This window comes from Lacerta agilis, chromosome 10 (assembly GCF_009819535.1).
Source record: "Lacerta agilis isolate rLacAgi1 chromosome 10, rLacAgi1.pri, whole genome shotgun sequence".
In the NCBI taxonomy this organism is placed as follows: Eukaryota; Metazoa; Chordata; class Lepidosauria; order Squamata; family Lacertidae; genus Lacerta; species Lacerta agilis.
This window is the reverse complement of record NC_046321.1, coordinates 50,512,243-50,537,075: the sequence shown is the minus strand read 5'-3', so window position 1 is coordinate 50,537,075 and position 24,833 is coordinate 50,512,243. Positions and strand designations below refer to the sequence as shown.

General features: G+C 41.8%; 1 protein-coding gene across 6 annotated transcripts; it reads left to right on the top strand.

Moving 5' to 3' along the window:
- Positions 1 to 2,732: 2,732 nt before the first annotated feature.
- On the top strand, positions 2,733 to 7,665 carry GPR85 (G protein-coupled receptor 85). 6 transcript variants are annotated; one of them, XM_033162125.1, is made up of 2 exons: positions 2,733 to 3,050; positions 4,630 to 7,665. In XM_033162125.1, exon 2 carries the CDS (start codon positions 4,814 to 4,816, stop codon positions 5,924 to 5,926), a length of 1,113 nt encoding a protein of 370 aa, XP_033018016.1. In that variant the 5' UTR covers positions 2,733 to 3,050; positions 4,630 to 4,813; the 3' UTR covers positions 5,927 to 7,665. The 6 variants fall into 6 exon arrangements, with proteins under 6 accessions (XP_033018016.1, XP_033018019.1, XP_033018018.1 ...); XM_033162128.1 differs by lacking the exon at positions 2,733 to 3,050 and adding an exon at positions 3,095 to 3,147; XM_033162127.1 differs by lacking the exon at positions 2,733 to 3,050 and adding an exon at positions 3,301 to 3,506.
- Positions 7,666 to 24,833: the final 17,168 nt, after the last annotated feature.

Below are 24,833 nucleotides of genomic sequence, written 5' to 3'. Positions count from 1 at the left end.
AATCCATATACTTCAGTGGGAATAAACTACATTATACCCAGGCACTCCGCCTTGACAGACTTGGATGTGGCTTCAAATGAACAGTCTGAGTTACAATTAGATAAGCTATGTGCGACTGCATGGTAGCAGTTATGTTATGAATTGAAAACTAACCGCAGCTATATTAAACTGGAACCAAGGAAACATCATTTAGACCTGTGTAGAATCATAGAATTGTAGAGTTTGAAAGGGACCCAAAGCGTCTCCTTGCAGTGCAGGACCCACAGCTAAATAATCCCTGGCAGAAGTCCATCCAACCTCTATTTTAAAACCTCCAATGGAAAAGAGTCATCCACCCCACCTTACAAAATGGTCAGACAGCACTTACGGTCAGAAGGTTCTTCCTAATGTTTAGGTGGACAGCCTTGGGGAACTATTCAGAAATCAAAACGTTTGCGGAACACACTAAGTTCTGCAGTTTGCACATGCTCAATCTTCATGGGATGGCTGTTCTACGAACCAGCGACAGTCTCGGACATGACACAGGCAGAACTTCCACATTAAATGCAATGTTATTCGGTGCAGTCAGTTCACATATTCAGCAGCCCATCCATCAAGCTTATTGCAGTCAAGTGGCATATAGGCATGTGGGAACCAGGCCTTCATCCCTACCTGCCATCAAGTTAGTGGGAGTACACTGCACTACTGCCTTAGGATCTGTGCTGGCCTCTTGTTCCCTTTCAAATGCAATTCAAAGTGCTGCTTTTGACCTATAAAGTCTTAAAACAGCTTGAGCCCTCCACATCACAGGGGGAAATCTTTTCTGGTGAACTCTCAGCTTAACTAGTGATGACCTCTTGCTAATGCCTTCCATCCACAGATTGTGAACCATGAAAGCACAAAAAAGGCAAGTATCTTCTGTGCTTTGGAAAATCGGTTTCTCTACTTTTGCACAAAAGTCCAAGCCTGAGCAGCTTCCCAAAGTGATGGGAAAACTTTCTAAGTAGACACCTGGCAGGTAGATGGTTATCTGGAGTATTTTTTAATGAATAGAAAAGTTGCTGTCCACCTTGAACCTGGAAGAATAAATCTAATCAAGCAATTAATTAAATGCAGTAAGGGCATAATCGCCTACTTTTCCTCTGTAGGCTTAAGGTCAAAATCATTTCATAGTATAACAGAGTTGGAAGAACGGGGGTCATCTAGTCCAGCCCCCTGCAATGCAGGCATCTTTTTGAGGAAGGTGGGTGCTCGAACTCAGGACCCTGAGTTTAAGAGTTTCATGCTCTACCTGACTCAATCTTATTAATTAATTATTATTATGTTTATATCCCACCATTCCTCCAAGGAGCTCAAGGTGGTATACCCTTGCTCTTCCCCTCTCCATTTTACCCCCATAACAACCCTGTGAGGTAGGTTCAGCTGAAAGACAGACTAATCCAACGTCACCCAGCAAGCTTCATGGTCAAGTGGGGATTTGAACCCTCGCCTCCCAGGTCCTCGTCCAACATTCTAACCACCACACATTTTTATATCACATTTTGTTCTGATGTGTCCCTCTAGTATTCTTCTTCGCCTCCTCACTTTACTTTCATCTAAAAGGGCCGGAGAAGAAAGAACATTGGAATATTACAATCCCACACATGCAATCCTGTTTGTCAGGGGGGAAATCATTACGTTGCTGGATGAAAACCGATGTACATTTATGACAACTTCCTACAGCACATAGGTAACCTTCTTAGCAAGCACTGAAACTCTGGGGTTGTATCTGTTGGAGATTCATTCCCCGTGTCTACAGTCATGGGATTATAGTATGTCACATGACAGTATGTGTTTACATTCCACAGAATGGGAAGTGACGAAGACAGGATGTTTGTGTTACTGTGTTCTATGAAGTGGGACCATTGTCCTTTTTGCCATTGTTTCTTTTTCAAAATTCTAGCGTGGGACAAAGCTCCCCGCTTTCCCAAGAAATGCATCTTGCCCCTTCTGTACCCTAAATAATAATAATAATAATAATAATAATAATAATAAGGTATAATATTTATATCCAGCCAGATGGGCAGGGAATGATAATTATAATTCCCTGCCTATTATTATTATTGTTATTATTCCCTGCCCATCTGGCTGGGTATAAATATATATATATGTATATATGCACACACACACACACACACACACACACAAAACCACCAGAAGTTGGGACTTCTACCAGTTAAATGTACTGTATACAATTCTAGGACTTGCTTCATTTTCTGGAAAAAAACACTGGTTTCAGGGTAACTGCCACAAAAAGAAGTGTGGTGGTGGGGAGATAATGAGGTCCAGCCTGACCACCTATTGATTAGCTACAACCAGCAGCGTGGCACAAAAGGTCTTGCAGCCTCCTGCAACGTGTTCCTTTTTACGGGTGAGGGGGTGGGAGAGAGAAAGGGAAGAAATCAAAGGATAATTTTGTGGGGTTTTTTGCAATTAAACCAAACAGCCGTGCTCCCGTGCCAAGGGGAGAACCGACGGCATACAGAGTTCAGGAGGAGCAGGAGGGAGACTCCAAGAATGCCTGTCCCTTCTCCCTCCCCTCGTCTGCCAAGTGCAATAACAATGCAGTCATCATCAGGAGAGAGAGAGAGAAAGAGAGAGATTAGGGGAGGGGGTGCTCGGGGAGCTGCTCCTCCGCGCCCTCCCTCGAAAGCGGGCGGGTTCAAAGGCGGATGGCTGGCTGGCTAGTCCCAAGCCCCGCGCCCCGCTCCGAGGGCCCACGCCAGACTCGGCGGCGGCGGCGGCGGCAGCGTGCCACCGTCGGAGCTGCTACTACTACCGCTTGCCGAGGCTGCCTTGCCCTCATTGAGCCGGCGGCGTCGGCTGCTGCTGCTGCTGCTGCGTTAGTGCGAGAGCGAGAGCGAGATTGTGCCGCTGCGACAGGGGAAGAAGGAGGCAAGGAGCTGGAGGGAGCGCACTGAGCATGCGCTGCCCGGACCCACTGGCTCCAGCGCCTCCGTCAAGGTACCCTGCTGGAAAAGGAAGAAATAAAAGCGAGGCATGAAAATACCAGCAAATAGAAAGGAGATCTGGTGAGGGAGAGGGGGTGGGGGTGGGGAGGTCTGGGTCTCTCTCTCTCTCTCTCTCTCTCTCTCTCACACACACACACACACACACCAGCACCAACAGGTATTGCGGGGGGAGGGGGGCTTTGTGTGTTTGTGTGTGTATTTGTGTGTGTGCATCTATGCATCTCCTGGGTAGGGCTGGATGGGATGTGGGGAGAAGGGAATGTGCGGTTGGCGGCTGGAAGGAGGCTGGCTCCGTGAGTGTGTATGTGTTTGTGTGCGGTGGTGGTGGTGTTGTTGTCTTAAAATTTTTATCACAGGGCTGCATAACGGAAGCGTAGGGCAGACAACGATGCCTGCACGGCGGGGCTAGCTCGGAGATCTGGCGCCTCTGGGCAAGTCTGAGCATCTGGGCTGGGGAAGAAAGAAGCCAGGCAGCCAAGCAAGCAAGCAAGCAAGCAGCCCTCTTTCCTGCCTCGCGTATGTATGTGTGCATGTAATTGGGGTGTGGGAGAAGCTGGTTTCATGGTGTGTGTGTGTGTAAGTGTGTGTTGCCTGCGTGTGTAACAATGCACTCATGATCTGATCAAGGCTCTTGTTTACGCAGCAAGGAGGCAGGCAGGCAGGTAGTTCCTAAAAGCTGAGAATGGTGGAATCTATTGTGAAGATGCTCTCTGTGTGTGTAGTGCTCAGAAGAGACAGCATAGGAGGAACCCTCCATGGGGATAGGCGAGCAAGAGCAAGGCTGCCTGGCTCCACCGTGGAGTGGCTGCTAGAGCCCTGCAAGCAGCAGAGTGGGTCTTTGTTAATTACATTTTGACAGGCGGCATTAGGATAAATCCTGGAATTCTGACTAGCCAGACGCAGATCCTCGCATTCCGTGCTGGTCAAAAATACAACCCGAATCAAACCGCAGCAGGCGGACGTTCTTCCAGGGGTGCGTTTCATATTTAGCTATGTAAATACATAGCTGGGTGGTGACACACACACCCCACTGCAATGAAAGGGAGGAGAATATATATGCCCATATGGCAATTCTTTAGTTTAGGTATTTATTTAAAAGTCTAGTGGGGGAGGGGGGGCTCTGGTTCATTGCAAAACCAGGATTCCTGTTGTCTCCTTTCAGTGTGCATGAACTAGCAGGGTGTGATTAATATGCTTTGGAGAGTTGGTTAAAAACATACATTCTGCAGGGTTTCTTTTGGATGTGTTCCATATCAACACAGCATCTGCCTCTGAAACACACACAATATCAACAGAAAAGGTGGGCATTTATGGGCAACCATTCTTCCTTGGCTTTTTGTTTTTTTAAGCTGCCAGTACCGGAATGATGATGTAGGAATTGGGTTGCCTCTGAAGCTTCAGAGACAGGAACTGTACAATTCTATACTCTGCCAAAAAAAAAAATTGATTGTAAACAAGAAGGAATAAACTGAAGCAATGCATAGTAAGTGTGCAGTTCTCACTGAATTTCCCTCAAACAAATAATAGTACTCCAACTTGCAACTTCCTTTGGCTCTCCATAAATTAACATATTCGTTAGCACCTCCCGACACCATTTGTATGTTAACTTAAGGACTGATAGCTTGATTTTTTTTTCCAGATATTTTGATGGCATGATAAATCAGGAAGCAGAAAAGAGGATGTACTATGTGACTAGACAGACACCAGATCAGATCTGCTTTTGGAATATATTTTCAGTAAGATGTATGGATCTATTTTTTCCTTATACATCTGTCTAGATCATGAGACTTGACTGAGGCAATATTCAAATCATTCGTCCATCTATGGCGAACTACAGCCATGCAGCTGACAACATTTTACAAAATCTCTCCCCTCTAACAGCGTTTTTGAAATTGACTTCACTGGGTTTCATCATAGGAGTCAGTGTGGTGGGTAACCTTCTGATTTCCATTTTGCTAGTCAAAGACAAGACCTTGCACAGAGCTCCGTATTACTTCCTGTTGGATCTTTGCTGCTCAGACATCCTCAGATCTGCAATTTGCTTCCCATTTGTTTTCACTTCCGTGAAAAATGGCTCATCTTGGACGTACGGGACTCTCACTTGCAAAGTGATTGCCTTCTTGGGGGTCCTGTCTTGTTTCCACACTGCTTTCATGCTGTTCTGCATAAGCGTCACCAGATACTTAGCTATTGCCCACCACCGCTTTTATACAAAAAGGCTGACCTTCTGGACTTGTTTGGCTGTTATTTGTATGGTGTGGACCCTCTCCGTCGCTATGGCTTTCCCTCCGGTGTTGGATGTGGGCACCTATTCATTCATTAGGGAGGAAGACCAGTGTACCTTTCAGCATCGCTCCTTCAGAGCCAATGATTCTCTGGGATTTATGCTGCTTCTCGCCCTTATCCTTCTAGCCACACAGCTTGTCTACCTCAAGCTGATCTTTTTCGTTCATGATCGCAGGAAAATGAAGCCAGTTCAGTTTGTTGCAGCAGTGAGCCAGAACTGGACGTTTCATGGTCCAGGAGCCAGTGGTCAAGCAGCTGCAAATTGGCTGGCTGGATTCGGAAGGGGTCCCACGCCACCAACCTTGCTGGGGATCAGGCAAAACGCCAACACCACAGGGAGGAGAAGGCTGCTCGTCTTGGACGAGTTCAAAATGGAAAAACGAATCAGCAGAATGTTCTATATCATGACATTCCTCTTCCTAACCTTGTGGGGCCCGTATCTGGTCGCCTGTTACTGGAGAGTTTTCGCGAGAGGGCCTGTGGTTCCAGGTGGATTTCTAACGGCTGCTGTTTGGATGAGTTTTGCCCAGGCTGGAATCAATCCTTTTGTCTGCATTTTCTCCAACAGGGAGCTGAGGCGCTGTTTCAGCACAACCCTTCTTTACTGCAGAAAATCCAGGTTACCAAGGGAACCTTACTGTGTTATATGAGGGAGCATCTGTAAAATCTTTAGCCTTGTGAAAACACTACCCTTCTCTGCTAAGCAATTGTGGCCTGTTGCCATGTCTGGAGAAGAAAAAAGGGAAAAGGGGGGAGGGGGAAATCAAACGGGCTGTCAGCGGTTGTAAGGATTTGGGCAACGACGTCCTGCGATCTTTGCAATAGCTCATCTCTAATCCTATTTCGAAACCTAAACTTGTTTCTGCTGGCCACTCGCGAAGGTTTGTAAAATAAGAGTAAAAGGACTGAGCCACTGCCCTGAAATGCTTTGATGTGGTGGAAAACCTCGATCGTGATTCAGAAAGTAGCAGGTGCTAAATATATCAGCGCTCAATGCTGTATATAACACTACATAAAAAGTAAGACCATCACAAAAAAGATTAAAATTGGACATCTGAATCAGTTAAGTTTGACATGAGGTTAATGTGTTGATGAAACTATTTAAGACACTGGATGACCTTTAGATCATTTCATACAATTATTGTTTTTCAAATACAAAAATATGGGGACTGTGTTAAGTCCTGTAACCAATGGGAGATGTGCCATTTAGTATTGGATTATCACCCCACATTTGCCTTGTGAGTTCTGGGGAGCGTTACAAAGCAGTTTTGTGTTTTTGGGTTGTTGCTGGGGAGGTTTTCCCCTTGTTGTTTTTTCAACTTAGGTTTTATTTTTCTCTAAATACATTCTTCGTCTTTCACCCACCCACCTGCTGCCATTCGCCCCCATCCCCCACAAAATGAAATACTGGTTGGTTGGTTGGTTGGTTTCCAGGCTGAAGTATTACTGGCATATAATTGTGTTCTATGTCTCGTTTGATTTTAGTTGTTGTTTTTTTTAAAAAAATCACGATTTGCTATAATTTTTATTGAATGCATTTTATATTTTCGAAAGCTAGATATCAGTCTGTTAGGCAACATCAATGAGATTATCCAATCATGACAAAGGAGTAATCATTACGCAGAATAAACCACATGTTGCCTTAAAGGGTTATCTAGTATCTTCCATTTTGTTTAGCATTTTAGAAATAAGCAAAGAAAGTGAATCGGTTAACTCCAGTCTGCCATTTGGGAGTGCATGAAAGATCACTTAAAATCCCTTCTTTCCTTTTTTTATTCTCATGATTCCCCAAATCAGTATGCTCATCACTAGGATTATATCCCCCCGCCCTAAGGTATGTTGCCCATTCTAGTTTGTTCTGAGAAACACAGGCAGACAATGTATGTTTATATTTTTAAGACAACTGTCATGGGGAGACCGCAGCCTTAGTAAGATATATTGCACAATTTGTGAAGCATCTATTCTACTGAAGGCACAGTCTTGTTTATACTTTCTGCACATTTTGGTGTATTGGTTGTTTCAAATTATTTCAATTTTAACTTGTGAAAGCATATAATATGATTTCTAGTATTTTAGAAAATACATTAGAGTCTGTGAGTCTTTCCTTCTTTTAGATACAGATGTGTGGATTTCAATATAAAGTTGCATTTGCCAAAATTTACCTGTGTAGCCTGTTAATTTTCTTGGAATAAAATTTTACATTTTTCCAGTTATACAAACAAACCTTTTATTATGATTATTATTACTACTATTATTTTGTTTAGTGAGCATGACTTTTTGAGAATGTAGCCATTATGGATTATTATTCTTTGAAGTCACTGTATTCCCAAACTGTAAAATGCATGAATGATGGGGACCACAGGATTGATAAATGATATTCTCGACAATAGCACTGTTGTGTAGTTTATCATAATTACCCTGATACCTATTTGTCAGTTCTGCTGAGAGGTACTGTTAATTTGGGGATCATGATATTTGAGATCCATGGCCCAGGGCAATTTTTCACACAGTGTATAGCTGAAGAACACCATCCTGAGTCTGACAAGGGAAACCTTAACTTCAAAGAAGGACTTGCTCCAAATTAATGCTGTGCTCTACATTTCACTATAGCTCTAGAGCAATCCATTCCCCAAATGCACAAGAGTAGAATCCAGTTTGTGTTGCTCCATAGACAGAAAGTGTTTGTGAGCAGAGAGAGGCTGTTTTCAAGTTTCCTCTTCCCATTTACAGTCCTTCGTGTGCGCACACACACCCAAACAAAAATATATATTCCACAAGGTTGAGAGACCTTTTGGAGTAGATTTTATGGCTCTGCAGGAAGAAGGAGGAATACCTGCCTCCCTGTTCCCCTGGGGTATGCCTTTGGTCAATGTAGTGGCACAAGCTGGATTTCACTGACAGCTAAACTGCTGTAAGCATATATAGATATTCTTATTAACAACATTGTTAATATTATAGTATTATTGTTTCTGTATACTAATAGATTTTTTTAATGGGTTGAAGAATTTTGGGAGGGGAAGTGGCATTTTGATTCCACTGGTGTTCACGGCAAGCTTCTTAATTTAACCCTCATGTACTTCATGCTAATGTTGATGGGTTCAAAGATTACATTTAGCATGCGGTGTTGGAAGCACTGCAATAATCAATCTTCATGAATGCAAAAACATTTCAGGTCACCATTCCCAAGAGGCTTCAAATGAATTTAAAGTTCCAGGGACCTGCAATGGTTCCTGATCCACAAGCTACAGTAGTACTTGGCTGTGTGTCTGATTTAGTCCCATGTCATAATTCCTAGACAGCTAGGGCCTTCATCCCTCCCCTTACACAGCTGTATGGAAATCTTAGGTTTATCCCTATGCATGTAAGGATCATGCACGTGCCCACACTGTCTTGAGGATATGTATTGCACATTTTCAAGGCCTCCACATGATAAAACAGAAACATGTCCATAACAGCACACATGATGTTCTGTGTGTTGGCCTATGGGGTGGTGTTCTACAGCATAAGAGGAAAAACACTCATGTGTGAAGAGTGATTCATAGGATGTTTTCAGAATATCTAACTAGAAAAAAGAGAGAGGCCTAAGTAGGGATGGACAAATTCAACAATTTCACTGTATCTCAGTTCCTCATTTTCCCAATCTTAAATGCAGTTCTCAACATGAAATCCTAATGAAAAATTCATCAGTGCTTTAGTGTGAACTTCTCCTAAGGACATATTTTTGTATGCAGTTCTGACTAACATACGTACCTTTGCAACCAATTTTCCTTAATGCCATGCAGACATGCATGTTATTTCACTAATGTATGCATTCTTGGGCACACTTATCCCTATTATATGCATCTTTTAGGTATACATTGCTTGGTCAGGGAACTGCATTGCAAAATTCAGATTTTGAATTTCAAAAGATAGCTGTGTTTTGTTTTGCATATTGGTTCAAGAAGTATGAATTAGGCAGTTTCTCTTTAAAATGCAAACAAAACATCAATAAAACTGGAATTCTTATAGTAGTTGTGCAGATGCTGACCACATACTCAAGCTGAACTCCCAACCATAGGATAGCAAAACAATGTTTAGTTTCATATATGAGAAGTATTTAGAATAAAAGATATTCTACTAAGACCATTAGGATGTATTGGTATCTGACTTCTATACAATAGTTACTTTCATAACACACACTTGCGATCACATATTTTAAAAACATCAATAAAACTGGAATTCTTATAGTAGATGTGCAGATGCTGATGTCTTGAAGGCCAGAAACTTTCAAACACTCTTCTTCTCAGTTGAGTTTTGCAATGGGTTTTTATTCTGAGAATTTTTTGTAAGATGCTTGAAGGGCCTCTCAGAGCAATACAGCAGATTATAAGCATTCTAAATAAATAACATCATAGACAATGATAACTTATATTTATATTGTATAGTTTGGGAATATAAAGCGGGCATTGTTCCCCATTAATCAGTTTACAGTTTCGCAAATAGTACATTATAAAAAAAATTCAATGAAAAACAGTTAAAATGTTTAAAATATTCAGGCTTGGTGTTTTTTCGTTTTTTCTTTTGCATGTTTTTGGACAGGTTTTGCTTTTATTTTGCTTCAATAAGAAGAGCAGAGGTGTACCAAATGAAATTAAAAGGCAACACATGAAATGTTTTAGCATATAGTTACTTACTTTGCAAAATGCTCTGTGACACAAAATTATTCAGGCAAATGTCTTAATACAGCTCTTAAAAGGATTATATGCTTACATGGATTAAAATGGTGTGTGGGGACAGCTGTTATAATTTTGGGGAGCGTATTGTTCAGCGAATGAACGGGTAGAGATCAAGAAGAAAATTATGCCTGTGTTGTTGCAAAGCTGGCTTCTTACAATGCGAGTACTTTATTTTCTTCTAAACATTGGGATGTAGGCCACTGACAGACAAAGCAGTGACACGCTTTACTCCAGTTTCATATTTTATTTTATTGATGTCAGCATTTATCTCCCCCCCCCCCAACGGTATAACCCAGTATCGGAGTTGAGCTTTGCATTCAGAAGTACCACATGGTACAGTTCCCATTGGACTGTACTACTTCAGACTTTGGTGAGGAGGGGTCACATATTAAAATGCCTGTCAAAGTGCATGGAAAGCATACAGTACTCCATGTTATTTCTGAATGTGCAGTTTGATTTCAGTGACTTCAGCAATTGTAATAATATCTCTAACTAGGCAGTGAAAACCTACTGAAATAAAAATGTCTCTCAATCTGCTCCTTTCCCTCATAAAGTTACCCCTTCCATACTTGACCTACCTTTATTAAATTTAGGAGTCATGACAGCTACTTTTGGTATGTTCCACTATGATGACTGGGTTGCAGTTCTGAAAGGCATTGTGTGATACTGTCTCACTAGACTGGCCAAACACACCCAAGCCCATTTTGTAATGTGTAACTACTAAAACCACAACATGTTGATCAAGCACTATATGCACAATGATTGTGTAGTGCATATCATTCCATTGACATCTTGTTCTATGATTTCTGAAGTACAGTTAGTTTAACCAGCACTATTTCACTAGAAAAGGAGGTATACTGGAATTCACCATGAACCTTGTTCTCTTATAATGGCAATGATGTCCACATGAGAGGTGCTTGAACTGAGTTCCAGCTGGAATAAAAAGCCCTGAGTTTAACCATTTAAATGCTTAAACATTGTAAAACCTCTGTGACGACCCTCCCTCCTTTTTTTCTTAGAATAACGAAGGACAGGCAATTATTCTTACATGTCAAACACCATACAGTGTTTATCTCTGTGTGAATATATCTGTGGCCTGCCCAGTAGTGAATTAAAGCTCAAGAGTTTTTTCTTTTCTTTTCCTCTTGCTCTATGGCCTAGTGATTAACTGAGGGATTTCTTTTTCCCACTTTTGGTACTAAAGCTGCAGTTGATTAATTTAGTGGTTAAGCACTGATTAAACTTTGCACCTTATGCATATACCATGATATGTGTTGTTCTGTACTTGGCTGACCTGCAAACCCATATGAGACAGGGTCACAAGTGATTAGAGCATAGAATACAGCCCCAGGGAAGAACCTTAGCTCAGGGGAACAACCATAGCTTAGTGGTAGAGCACAGGTTTTGAACACAGAAGGCCCCAGGTTCAATCCCCGGCACTTCCAGATAGGGCTGAAAAAGTCCAGTTCCTTACCTATGACCCTAGAGAATTTGCTGCTAGTTGGTGTAGACAATGCTGAGAGAATGTGTAGACAATACTGAGGTGGCTTAGTAAAAGGCAGAGCTCTGTGTTGTTCCTTGTATTTTGGATCAAAGCTAGAAACTGCTGTGAGCTAACAACAAATGTTTTACTGAATTCTCCACCTCAGATGACCTTTTGGCTTCTGCTCTTCCACTCTCTTTCTTCAGCTGTCCACACCCTTTCACTCCTTGGTCTTTCCAATCATCCTTTATTCCTTCCAGTCCATCTCTTAATGGAGCCTTGCTCTCACTTCCCCCCCTTTCTGATAATAACAGTGCTATCTGTTCCTCCTTTTTGACTGCCCATCTGATGTGGAGACAATGTATGAGCATGGAGCCTCTTCCTTATTAACCTTTGCAGTCAGTTTCCATGTGGAGCCATCATAAACGTGCAGCTGGCTACAACATTTTACAATATTCTGCAAGTCATTGTCGTAGTATGCCTTTTCTTTAAATTTCGTAGAGCCTTTCTGGAAGTGTACTTCAAACAACGCCATTTCCACAACCTCTAATAAGTTGGGCAACATTGTTCAACTAATCCTTCCAAACAGAAGCACTCGAGGTGATTTTCCGTGTTCTAGTGGAAATGCCCTATTATTCAGCAATGCCAGGTTTGGGTCGGTATCTGCCTCCTGTGCTTTCCGTCGCAATTTCTTGGCAATTTGTACTCCATTTTCAACAAGAACATTTGAGCCTTGAAACGATATGGGAGAAACCCATATACCTTTTGAAAAGTTCTTAAAACACATGGCAAGCAAACTGAGGGCCATTAGCTATCCGAACCACCTCAGAAATGCCATGCCCAGCAAATATGAACTTGGATTTGTTCAGTTACCTGAGAACCTGTGGTATAAGTTAGCTTCTGGATAGTGAGAAAAATAGGCTACAATCGGCACATACTATTTCCTGCATGTGCAAACATATATGTGACAACTTTGGTTCAAGCTGATGCAGGCGTGTCTGGCTTGGCCCTTTCAGATCATCAACAAATGCTGCGATGATTCTTCATCGTGTTGTTTTCTTGTATGAAAAACGTCTATCTCAAAAGTCTATTCCTGCTTGGTGTACTGTGTCCCTCAAAACTTCTTACCCGCAATATCGTATTTAGACTTTCCTTCTGCAGTTAGTGGGAAAGTGTTAAACAAATCAATGGATCCCTGCAGGATTCAATTAAATAGCTACCTTCCTTTTTATCTGCCTTATCCACAGCTCCACTGGCTTCCATGAACTGGCCAAACTGCTGCTTAACTCTCCAGTTGTCTGCAGCACGGTTTGAGAGATCTAACATGTCTGGAAGAGATGTCCCATCTACCTTCTTTCTCACCCTTGCAGTCTTCACTATCACCTTGTGGATCTGGACTCCACTCTTAGGGCCATGTGTTGTTCATTGTATTATGGAACAAAACTAGAAAACAACATTTTAATTGTGTTCCAATACAGGAGATTTCTATCTTGGATGCTTGTGCGCTTCCACTCCCTCTCTGGAGCCAGCCGTATTCCTTCACCACCTTATTCCTTCCACCCTGACTCTTCATGGAGCCTTACCTTCACAGAAGGTTCCTATGTTCCTCACGAGCATGGGGCTTATTTGGTCTGGCATTGCTTTGCTGTAACAGGACTCCATGGGTAACGTTGGGGAAGTCAAAGATAGACATGGTCTCCACCTTGTTGTTTTTGTACTGAGACACACAGAGAGGGGGGGGGGAACCAGATAAGAAGGTTGCCGAAGGGTACTTGCCAAAATCCAGAGCCTTCGCTGGAATTTCTCAGATTTACAAGCACTTAACTTGTGCAGAGCAGGGGAAATGTGCAGCCAGCATTCTTTCCAAATGCTCAGAACCTGATTGACAAGCCAGGAAAGCAATGAAGTCCAGCTTCATTTCCTTCTGCTGCTTGTACAGGGCAATGAAGCAGGAGAGGTGGGGAGGATTTCTGAACTTCTCTTCCTTGTCAATTATGGCAGTTGTTTTTCTCCATTTGGCCGCGGCTGCATTAAGTTTTCTGGTTGCAAGGACTGACATTGATTTTTCTGACTTGGGAACAGATTGGGTACATGACATTATTCATTTATTTTCGCTTGTATGTAGCTTTGTGGGCATTTGGTACTTAGTTTTTTCCTCTCTAACTTTGGAATAAAGTGATGGGCACTTGTGTGCTATTGTTTTTAAACGGGTATTTTTAAAATAACAAATAAATTTTAATTATAATGGATTGCTTGCATTTAGGTTTTTGCTACTATACAGATATTTGCAATGTAGGCTATTTGCCTCTCCTGCCTTGGCAAAATTTCTGGCTATGGGCTTGGAAACAAATGTATCCTAAATCGCACAGGTTTCTGTGGTTAGGTTGGGCAAAAAGGCATGATCTGAAAAAGGTGACATGAGGCCTCAGGTTCCTCTGTCCTAAGGAAATTATTTTTTAAAACATAATAATAATAAATATTGAGAGTGGGACTAACTTCTGAGTAGACATATTCGGGCTTAAGCAGTTTTCTCTGGATTTCTTTCTCTTTCATTTTTTTTCTTTTTCTTTTTCTGTGGTGTAAATTGGCATAGCTTTGCTGGCTCCCAGTGGATCTGTGCTGGCATGTGGACTGGTGGAGAATCTTTCACCACTTAGCGAATGAAAGCAATGTATTCCGCAGAGCTACAAAATACTGTTACAAAACAGCATTCAACCGACCTTTAGGCCTTAGGGGCATTGAAGTTCATTGAATCCTTGCTCACTGGCTCTTTCCTTTAAGAACATTATGTTTGTTCAGTTGTCTGCCTTTTCCTGCAGAAGAAAGTTCATTTCTATTTATATTATGAACCCATTGCTGGAGCAGCCAATCGTTACACATGAGTAAAATGAGCGGATTTAATTATTTTTAAAGTGAATTACAATGCACATATTTGATTTTAGAAAATATTATTTAATAGCAGTAAGTTATCAATCCTGAATATGCAACATCTTGAGAGACTTCAAACAAGGAAGGGAAAGTGATCCTTATCCATATTTTCCCAAAAGGATCACTCACAGTAAGAATGGACAATAATATAGTACTGGATTTGTTTGTTTGTTTGCCATCTATAATAATTGAATAGGATCTTTGTCAATAGGGATAGAATCACTCCTGTCTTATACTTGTATTTTGATTTTTGACACATAATCCTTGGGAACTAAAATGACAATCATAGCCCTTCTATCAGTGGGCTTAATCACAATAGACTCATCCTTCTGTGGAGCTGTCATACCATCTCATGATGTTTCTAAGAAAGAGGAAAAAAAATGCCAGCAGTTCAGTCTCTTAGACTGAAGTTTCTTAAGATCCATCTCTCAGACAGAGAGATACACATGAAGCTTCTATAAACACCAATAATTTTAAACTTGGGTGCAATGGCTCAAATAGTTTTCTTGAAAAGAGCTCTCTGCTTTTATTCACTTAAAGTTTGTGTGAATTGACTTGTGTACCTGCATTAATAGTCAGTCCTCTTAATAGCAAAGTGGGTGTTTCACATGTATATGTGTTGGGAATCCAAACAGGCTTCGGAAAAGGGCAGTTTCAGGTCCCAGCTGAAGGAGCACCCTACCTTGTTTAAAAGGCAGAAAGAAAGGAGAGGAAAGAGAGAGAGAAGGCCTGCACTGTTAAATAAAGTAAACAGCGTGGGAAATTGTCAGATTGCAGATACCCAGTTAGATGAATAATGGCAATTGAAGGCTCTGTGCAGGTGCAAGAAGAGGGAATACAGCCAATTTGGGGGTGGGGGGGGGAAACTACAGTGAACAGAATGTGGGCAAATAATGCATGAATGTTGTGAGGGAGGAGAGAGAGATGCTATGGGGAAAGTGGATATTTTGCAGAATAGAGGGGGGGGAATCAAAAAAGGAAACCAACAACATTATCAAATGCAGAGCTCATGTCTACATTTTGCAACGTGCAGAGACACATAAAACGGGAGCAGAAAAGGGCACAGGCTTTGCGAAAGGAAGGGCAGTTATAGGCCAAAGCAGAGTCACATTTCTAAAGTATATCCTGTTCTCACAGGGGCTCACAAGCAGGACCCGGGTGCAACAGCACCCTTCCCCACTTGTGATACCCAACAACCGGTATTCTGAGGCATACGACCTGCAACAGAATATCGAACATGAGTAGCTAAGGCCTCAGTCATGATTCAGATGATCAGTACTGGATTTCAGTATGTCAAGCAGAATGGCACCTAACAGAGATGCCAAGTCTTTACTCCCCTTTCCATTCTACTGAGTAGGGCTTCAACCCGCTGTTGAGACAGAAAAACTTATCACTTTGCTTCTTCAACACCTATCAGTCCATGGAAATATCACCAACTGGAAGTGTCTGGTGTGACTTCTATGCTTCATCCATGCACAATGTGTCCAGCTTTGGCATAATGCTTCTCAGTTCCTTTGCATCTTCTCACAAAACACCACAAAGGGTTAGGGCAAAAATTGAACCATCTTCCTTTGTAGATTCAAACTCTGCTTTCTTCTTCTTCTTCTTCTTCTTCTTCTTCTTCTTCTTCTTCTTCTTCTTCTTCTCTAAATGACTTTTATGTACAACTCTTCAACCATTCTTCACAATCCACTCACATCACAATCACAACAGCAAGTTATTTAGCAGGAAACACAATAGGAAGGAAACCTGATAGATCTGTGGGGTCTGTCTGCTAAGCATGGTCATGATTAAGAGCACAGTAGCACACAGAGTTGTTTAATTTGTTTTCGCTGCATGTAAACACAGATCCGGTTATTCTAAGCAGATTTTGCTTTCCGCTTCAAATGCTTAAAACAATTCATTCTGTCTTTTCTTCTAAGTCGTTTCATTCCAGAGATGATGAGACAGCCAGTAGGGACACTCTGCCTAATATTGACACCTCTTGATCCATGCCGTCTAAAGATAGATGCCAACTGCTAAATATTTTATTAGCGTAAGGCTCAAAGGAGGCCATTATTTGTAAGTCAAGTTAACTACAGTGGAAATAAAGCTAATATTCTATAGCGTCTTGAGTACATTAGACTTTACTCCTGGTAGACTGGATGCTAGCTGGCTCTCTCTCTCTCTCTCTCTCTCTCTCACACACACACACACACACAAACACACACACAAACACTGAGAGAAAGGAATATACCATCTGTATAAATTGCTTATATATGTTTAAGAACTTATTTCTAAAACTGATTGCTTTTTGCAACAGTATTTAAAAACAAAACAAACATTTCCAGTTTTCCCTTCTCTACATTTTTCCAGAAAAAAGTAATAACCGTGGCAGGGATACACGTCAAATATTTGCCTTTTGTAGCACCTTGCCACAATACTTCTTGGGCATCTTGAGGCTGTCAATATTTTGCATGAGGGATTCAAGTGTATACCTGGAGATTTAGATTTGTGCAATTGAAGCTCATTAAAGCCTTCTGTCATCCAAACGAAGCAAAATTATTTTCATTCAGACTTTTGGCCTTTTATCTTAAGAGAGTTTTAGATATTGTTGCCTCTTTTAGTGGGGTGTGATGTGTTGGACTACTTTTTAATGCGTGTCAATGTTTTAGCTTCATATTAGTTTGATTCTTTTATTATACTGTGAGTCACTTTGAGTGACTAATAAGTGCAATAAATAATAAACAATAATAGTAACATGCTCTGTTTTAAGCCATATTGGCTTCAAGTGTTTCTAGGGAGGTCACTGAGAATACAGGAAAACTGTATTTGAAGGAGTCCAGAGCCAATTCTGTTGGTCTACTCATTTGTCTCTCTTGCAGTCCCAGTCCACCCAAAATAGCAGTACCTACAGTTTTCATGTCATTGTTAGTGAAGTCATTTGTATGGCCTTCTGCCTATATGACCATATATGACCTTTGTCAGCAAACCTGTGGTTTAAAGGCAGGGTGAAGCTGTAAGTCCCCCCCCCCCGAAATTCCCAAACAACAGAATACTGTCTGGAGTACATTTATGCGGAATTACATGAAGCATAATAGGAGCGCTGTCACATTCCAAGCCCTGGGAGGTAGGCTGGAATTCTCAACTGAGCCTAAAGAAATTGGGAGCAGTGAAGGCCTTCCATTTTGTGCAGTCTGAGGGGAGAAGATGGCAGATTTCCTGCCTGCAGACTTTGGTTCTGTTCAAGAAGACGAGAGTAAATTATGGGGTTCTCTTCAGGCTCCTCCTGTACCCCGTCAGCAGGGTTGGGAAATGTGAAAAAAATGAGGCTCATTGTTTTTTTTGCTGCAGTTTGATTTTAGTGCACATGCTCTTACACACAATTAAAATTATAAACCACTTAATAATAATAAAAACAATAAGCACTGTACATAAACTCATAAAATATTTATTGATAGCATGCAGATCAAATGAACAGAAATTTAAAACAAATATTCATGACTGAATTATATGTCCAGACTGGTTTGCTGATTTTTTTTTCCTTTTGGAAAAGGTTTTAGCAGGCACTTAAAATTGTATTAATGAAGGTGCCTGCTTAATGTTAATATACAGGGAGTGCCAAACCATTCTGAAAGATTGATTATTCACAGATTTCTGGCACTAAGGATTTTTTACTTTATCCTGAGTGGCAGAGCCAATGGATGAGCCAGAGTGGGTGTGCATTTAATATTACTGTGGATTTTCTGAAAGTGGTGCTGAGATGAGTGTCTGTGCAAAAAACCATGGATTTTGCCTTGTTTCTTTCAGTTTTGGGTAAGCATTTGGTTATCATCTTTGTTAGGGAAGGGCAGACCATTCCTTGACGGTTGTAGATACTGAGGATGACTAGCTGTTGAGTAATTTGGCTTCCTTAGCTACTTTTCAGAGGAAAATCCCCTGTTTGAAAGGCTGTCTTCTATTTGAATGAGTCAAACATCAAAGGGCTGTGCGGTCCAAATGCAGTTTAAGGCTAGAGAACCACAAAAAGTGGAGTGCATCAGGGGTACCCATCAGAAGTTAGCACCAGGGCAATAGAATAAGGCAGAAACATAGGTCACCTGGTCAAAGTCTTTCCTACTATGGTGAGATGTGCTGTATCTCTATTTAAATTAGAGTATTTATTTCTAAATGTGTAACTATACATATAAATGGCCGTGTGCAGTGCACATTTTTATCAACTGGTGTCCTTTTAATGTTTTGTTTATTAATTTCAAATGTATAATACACCCTTCTTCCCCAAAAGGAGCACAGAGGGGCTTACAAGAATAAAAGAAGCACAACACAATTCAAAACAATCTTTTAACGTATTGCAGAGAGCAGTTAAAACCCAACAGAATAAAAAACTTCATAAAACTAATGACTAAAAGCCTGGATAAACTAAGTAAAGTGTTTCCACATTTCCTGAATGCAGATAAAAAAAGGGAACTGCTTGATTTCCTTTGGGAGAGAGGCCCAAAACATTTTGGTGATATGTGTCCACCCTAACCCCAAGCCCCCAGTTGTCCCATACCCATGTCTATATTTTTAATATCATCTTAGCATGAGTATTTCTGGACATGTACAATTTTAGTTCATTGGCAGCTTTTGAGATGGAAGAAATTCTGGATCAGGTTCATTTAAGTGCTACATTTCCTTTCCTTTGTTGTTTTAACGCAAACAGGTCGTTATATTTCATTAGCACGTCCGTGCCCTACTTCTGTTTTATTTGCATGTTATGTTTTCTAAAAGGAAAAAAAAAGTGTATTTTAGGCAGATGTCTATTTGGAAGATAATAACAGAGGGATTTGGAAACATTTCAAATAGTAGCTTTTACCCACACAACCTAAATGATATGCAGATCATGTTTAAAGGTGACCTCTTGGTCGCGCTTTACCATTTATTTCATTTAAGGGTAGCAACCTTTTTTCGATATTACAGTTGAATAAAAAGCCAGCTGCTGTTACATTATAAAGCTATGGCCCTGTCCTTATTATTTAGCTGTTAAGCCACTTTCCCCCTATTCAAATTAAACCAGAGTAGTCCACACCCTCACATATTTAAATTTGTATATGATAGAAGATTTCAACCTTTTTGAGTCCACGGCTCCCTTGACCAGCTACATTCTTTCTGCGGCACCCCTGTGGGGCTCAGGAGACCATTTGTGTTACCCCATGCCTGCCAAGCTGGTAGCCTCTCACCCTTTTTCAAACACCCTCCCTTGTGGGGTGTTTCCTCAGCCTCCTCTAATTGGGAGTCCTCTGAGCAGCTGCTGAGCTGCCCTACTCCACCCCAAAGAAAGGTACCTCCTCACATTTGCCTTACAGGAGCCTGGGAAAAGGATGCCCCCAGCCTTAGTGGCTCAATGGAGACTAGCCAAAGGTGAATGTGAGGCCAGCACCTTACCTTGGGAAGCAGCCGTGATAGCAATGGATGCTTCCAGGCCTGCATGGCAGAAACGCACTCAGTTCCCAGGCAGGCCTTGCACATAGGAAGCACAAGAAGGGCCAGTGCAGCACCTGCCTGCCTGGCCTCCCATTTGTCTGTCCTTTCCCAATAGCAAGGGCTGGTGGACTGGCTGGCTGGCTGGCTGGGCTCCCTCACCCTGCTTGCTTGCTTGCTCTGAGGCTGCCTCCACTCCGGGCAACCACCACCCCCTGGCCAGCCCCAGAGCCACTATTTGCCTGGGGAGCTTGTAGCCAGGGCTGCTGCAACTAACAGCTGCGCAAGCCTTTGGGAGGCAAAGATCTAGAAGGAAATGACTAGAGCAATCTTTAACAGGCCAATAACTTGCCCCCCACAGTTATTCAGCAGCTGTGCAATGTCTTATCTGGGATGGGCAAATTGTGTCGTCGTTCCATTGTGTTTTTTAAAAGTCAGATTGTCTGAACTCTGGGGTGGTGGGGAGGAAGGAAGCTGAAGGGGGATAACATGGGAGGCTGGTGTTTAGCTCACAACATCATGTACGTGCCTCATAAAAAGGAGGGGGGGAACCATGTCTATTCCATAGTGTTTGCCCCATGTGGAAGCAGCCTGAAGACTTCTGTCATCCTCCTTGCGATACTTGTCTGGTGAAAATGAATAGGCATTGCATTGAGTCATTCATCATGTTCTTTTTTGCCTATTCAGCCACAACAGGCCCACTGGAATAGGTCTTTGAATAAGACCATGAATTTCATAAAGGATTCTGCAGAGATCGGGGGGGGGGGGGAGAGAGACTGTTACCCTGCATCCCTCTCCAAGGTGAAACATACTTAAAAGTAGCGGTTCATGTCCTCTCTGTTGGAATATAGAACCATGGAGTTTGATAGGACCTTGGATTCCAGCCCGCTGCTCAATGCAGGATGTGACCACAATACCTATGCCTTCCCAACAAGCCTCATTTGCCATGGAAACTGTCCACTCCATGACCAACAACATGAAACATCCTACAACAACGCACTCATTGTTCATGCTGCTACCAGACAACCCGTATTGTGTCCACTGGATGAAGCAGCCATATCTGTTTTTTTTTTAATGGCTGCAGGTCTTCCTTTTCATATTATAATAATTTTTAAGCTGTCGCAATGTTTTTACAAACAACAGAAGAACATCTTATGTGCATAAGCAAGCTGGTTTTTATTTGTTCCCAGAGTATCGACATCCAAGGCCATCCTGGTTGTTTCTGCAGGTCTGGGTATTAGCAAATCGCATTCAGGGCTCTAGATGCCCAAGGAATTCAAATGAAGGCCCCACCAAACTAAAAGCTCTCAGCACAAGACTGTGCTCTTGAGCCCCCTGAATCACTTTGTCCACATTTGAAATAAAGAAAGTAAAAGAGAGAATGCCGGCAAAGGCCTTGACCTGGGTTGTTGAGATGAATGGCAGATTGAGATGAGTAATGCAACAAAAACCAACAGAACTGCAGTATATAATTTTTTTTAAAGTATTTTTTTCAAGCCAAAGATACCAGGAACATTTTTCATTTAAATGGAATACACAGTGAAAGTGAGAATTTTCAGCACGACCAGAGGAGACTATTTTTTAGGTGTGTGAACCGATAATAAATTTGGGTTTCAACCTCAATTCAGCCCACCATGGCCCAAAGCACTTTGGAAACTGGCAGATTCAGCTCAGGGTTCATCTGAGTCGACTTCATGTCCTCTCTTCCCCTGCCCTGTTAAGAATGTTTGTTAAAGGGCTATGATTTTCCTCATTTCAACAGCAGATGAAATTTATAGGCATATTGGCCCCTCCAGAGTGGACAGAGTCTGCTAAATTATAGGCATATTGGGATTTGGCACTCAGCACCTTTAAAGTTTGATTTTTTTTTCTAAGGGACCTTTTTCTTTTGCTGCAGAAGTGGGTAAAATTTGTAGGCCACGTTGAACTTTGAGGGCACGACTCCTGCCAAATTTCAGGAAGGTGTCTGCAGTGGTTTGTTTGTTTGTTTTTACAAAGGTAGTCATTAGAGTTCTGGGGTGGTGGAAAAAGGAATGACTTAATCTTATTTGATTTTGATTTTGATTTTTTTAGGCATAGAGAGGAGCTCCTGGGTAAGAAAATTGCCAAATTGCAGACAAATAGGTCTAGAGATGTTTATGATAGGCACCTTTGAAGTTGATTAGGGGGGGGGGGAATAACTTAAAGGGATTAGCTTTCCAGATAAAATATTCCCTCTGATTATAAACTTGACCTGTCAGTCAAAACTCCCTCCACCCCCTCCCCACATTGGTCTTCCCTCTCCTTTCTTCTGTCACTCTACTGTGGTATTTCTCTTACATGGTAATCTTAGAGGTGTTTGGTTTCTCTTTTGACAAACACTTGTCTGCATTTTTGTTGTGGTCTTTTTGTTTTGTTTTACATCTGGTTCACTGAGGCACCATGAAGCACCCCAGAGATTACTGTTTTGTTTTTGCCACCTCATACAGATTGCGCTTTACCTCTGAGAAGCCCAAAATTCCTCTGATACACTTCATTTCATTTCAGGATTGGCTATGTGCACCCCTTCTGCTCATAAAATCATTTTTCCCTTTAGAGATTATTAGTCCAAATCAAATAAAATGAAAAGAAAAAAACCACCAGGAAACATCTACTAAATGAACCACGCGAAAGAGAGACTATGTTTCAAGATGCTGATAAATGTTTAGGTATCTCGTAAAAGGGGGCCCAAGAAATGTTCTTCTGGTCTTGTTTTGTTTTTAAACCCACACACAGCTGTTACTGCATTTGAGTAAATGAAAACAGTATTTTCCAGATATCTGTGCAAATATATATGAGTAATTGTGTTTTTAAATGGCTGTAGATATGCATGCACCAAAGTTTTTAACAGAGGTGTTTTTTTCTTTATTCAAAAGCCTTTCAAAATCCCTTGCTATTTAAAAATACATAAGCAGTATACAAAAGCGCAACATTCATACAGCAAAACAGTATCATAAAAACATAACTAGTGAAGTATTGCTATAAAAAACAGGAAAACACGAAAATTCAGTACAAACAGGGTCCAGTCTTATGGGTTAAGGAAAGCCTGGGCAAAAAAAGATACATCTTTGCAAGACATCTGAAGCAACTGATGGATGCATCTTCCTGTGTGGCAGAGAAAAGAACATTCCAGAGCACAGGGGCAACAGCAGAAAATGCCCATTTTGGGGTCACCACCCTGTGCTATTCAGTATTGCAACCAAGTTTATTGTTTTTCTTGTTCTTTTTTGTAACTTTCGGGGCCTGTTTAATTGGATTTCTACAGGAAAATATAAGATTTTGGGCAGCGCGGGGCCTGCAGGTGTGCCCAAGCCACCACATCACTCCAAAGGAGAGATGTGTGGCTCGGGCGCGCTGCAGGCCAGGCCTCGCGGTCACCCCCCTCAGTGATGACACTCAGGGTGGCCTGTGCCCACCGCACCCTCTCCCTACGCCACCACTTTTTGGCAGTCAAAGCAAAGCCAGTGCTTCTATGGGGCAAGGCAAAGCAACAAGACTCAAGTGGCAGATGTGGCTCAACTCCTCAATTCCACCATAGCACCACTGCCAGCCCTGCACCACCACTGCTGCCGCCGCAGCGGCCTTGCACCTTCTGTAGAACTGGCAGCAGCATGGGGGCAATGGAGGGGGCCAGGAGGAGGCCAGGATATGCAGGGGGACAGTGTTGTGGGATGCAGGGGCATTTCCCCATCAGAGTTAATATTTCCCAGGTTTCCCCTGGTCCAAAGCAAAGAAAACCAGATGGAAGTCTTAATTAACAAAAGCATTTCAGCTGGCTCACCTACATCCTAGGTAGTTTTCTACCTGGAGCAGAGCAGAAAATGCCCCACCCAGTGCCTGGATTCCAGGTGCATATGGCTGGTAAAGTTATTCTGGCACCACCTGAGACAGAAAATATTGTAAGGCACATTATTATTGTATCTTACATTTCATGGAATTGTGTAGAACATCTGGAGTGGGGCAGGGGTGGTAATTGTGCCTGAATGGGGGCTGGAGTTGCTTGGATCCTTTCCCCTTATACCTAGTGCCTTCCATATGTTTTGGACTACATTTCCCATCACCCCCGGCCCAGCAATTTATCAACAGTCCCAGGAGACCTTAACTATCCACTTTCCACACTAGCTCATGGATTTTCATCTCCAGCTATGATGACTGCTCTTTGATAACCACAAATATAATAGCAGATGGAAAGCTTTCTCCTCAACTCATAGTTTTAATTGAATTCCAAGGTATAGAGAGGAGCAGTTAAGTGGCTGTATGTTATATTCAAGGTAAATGGAACAACTCATTATAGGCTTGCATAAAGTTAGCTAGTACCAAAAATTCATGAAATACGCTCACCAATTAAAGCAGGGATAGCCAACATGGAGGTCTTATGATGTCGTGAGCTACATCTTCCATCACCCTTCACCATTGGCCATGCCGGTTGGGGCTGATAGGAGTTGTAGTCCCAAACACCTGGATAATGTTGTGTTAGTTACCTAAAGGATTAGGATAAGAACGTTATTTATGATTAAGTGCATGAGTTTGTTTCTTCTGATTATTGCTTGGACATATTTCAATGTTGTTACATTTGTCTGGTATTTTCTACTTTTTTTCTGTTGTTGTTTTGTGTGTGTGTCGCAGTGGAATGTTTGATTCTTGCATATTTCCTATAATCCCAAAGGATTTCAAAAGCCATTTACCTGCAGCATGACAGTATAGAAATATAAGCATATTTATTGCCAAGAAGCATCTTGCAATGAAATCCTGTTCACGATTTACTACCATGAGATACTTCTAGTGCGTCCATAGAAATGGTTTTGCATTCTTGCACAATCGTCCTATTCAAGAAGGGAAATTCTACCTAACCTACATACTAATCTCCTTATAGATTTGTGTGTTACAGGCTATACATGTATAAATTTGAAAGCGCTCCATTATGCTTTGGGGAACTGATACAAATCAGTTTTGCTGAAACTGAATAAATGACAC

Excerpts from the sequence above, each read along its gene's own strand:
- GPR85 (XM_033162125.1), top strand. The coding sequence starts at position 4,814 with ATGGCGAACTACAGCCATGCAGCTGACAACATTTTACAAAATCTCTCC.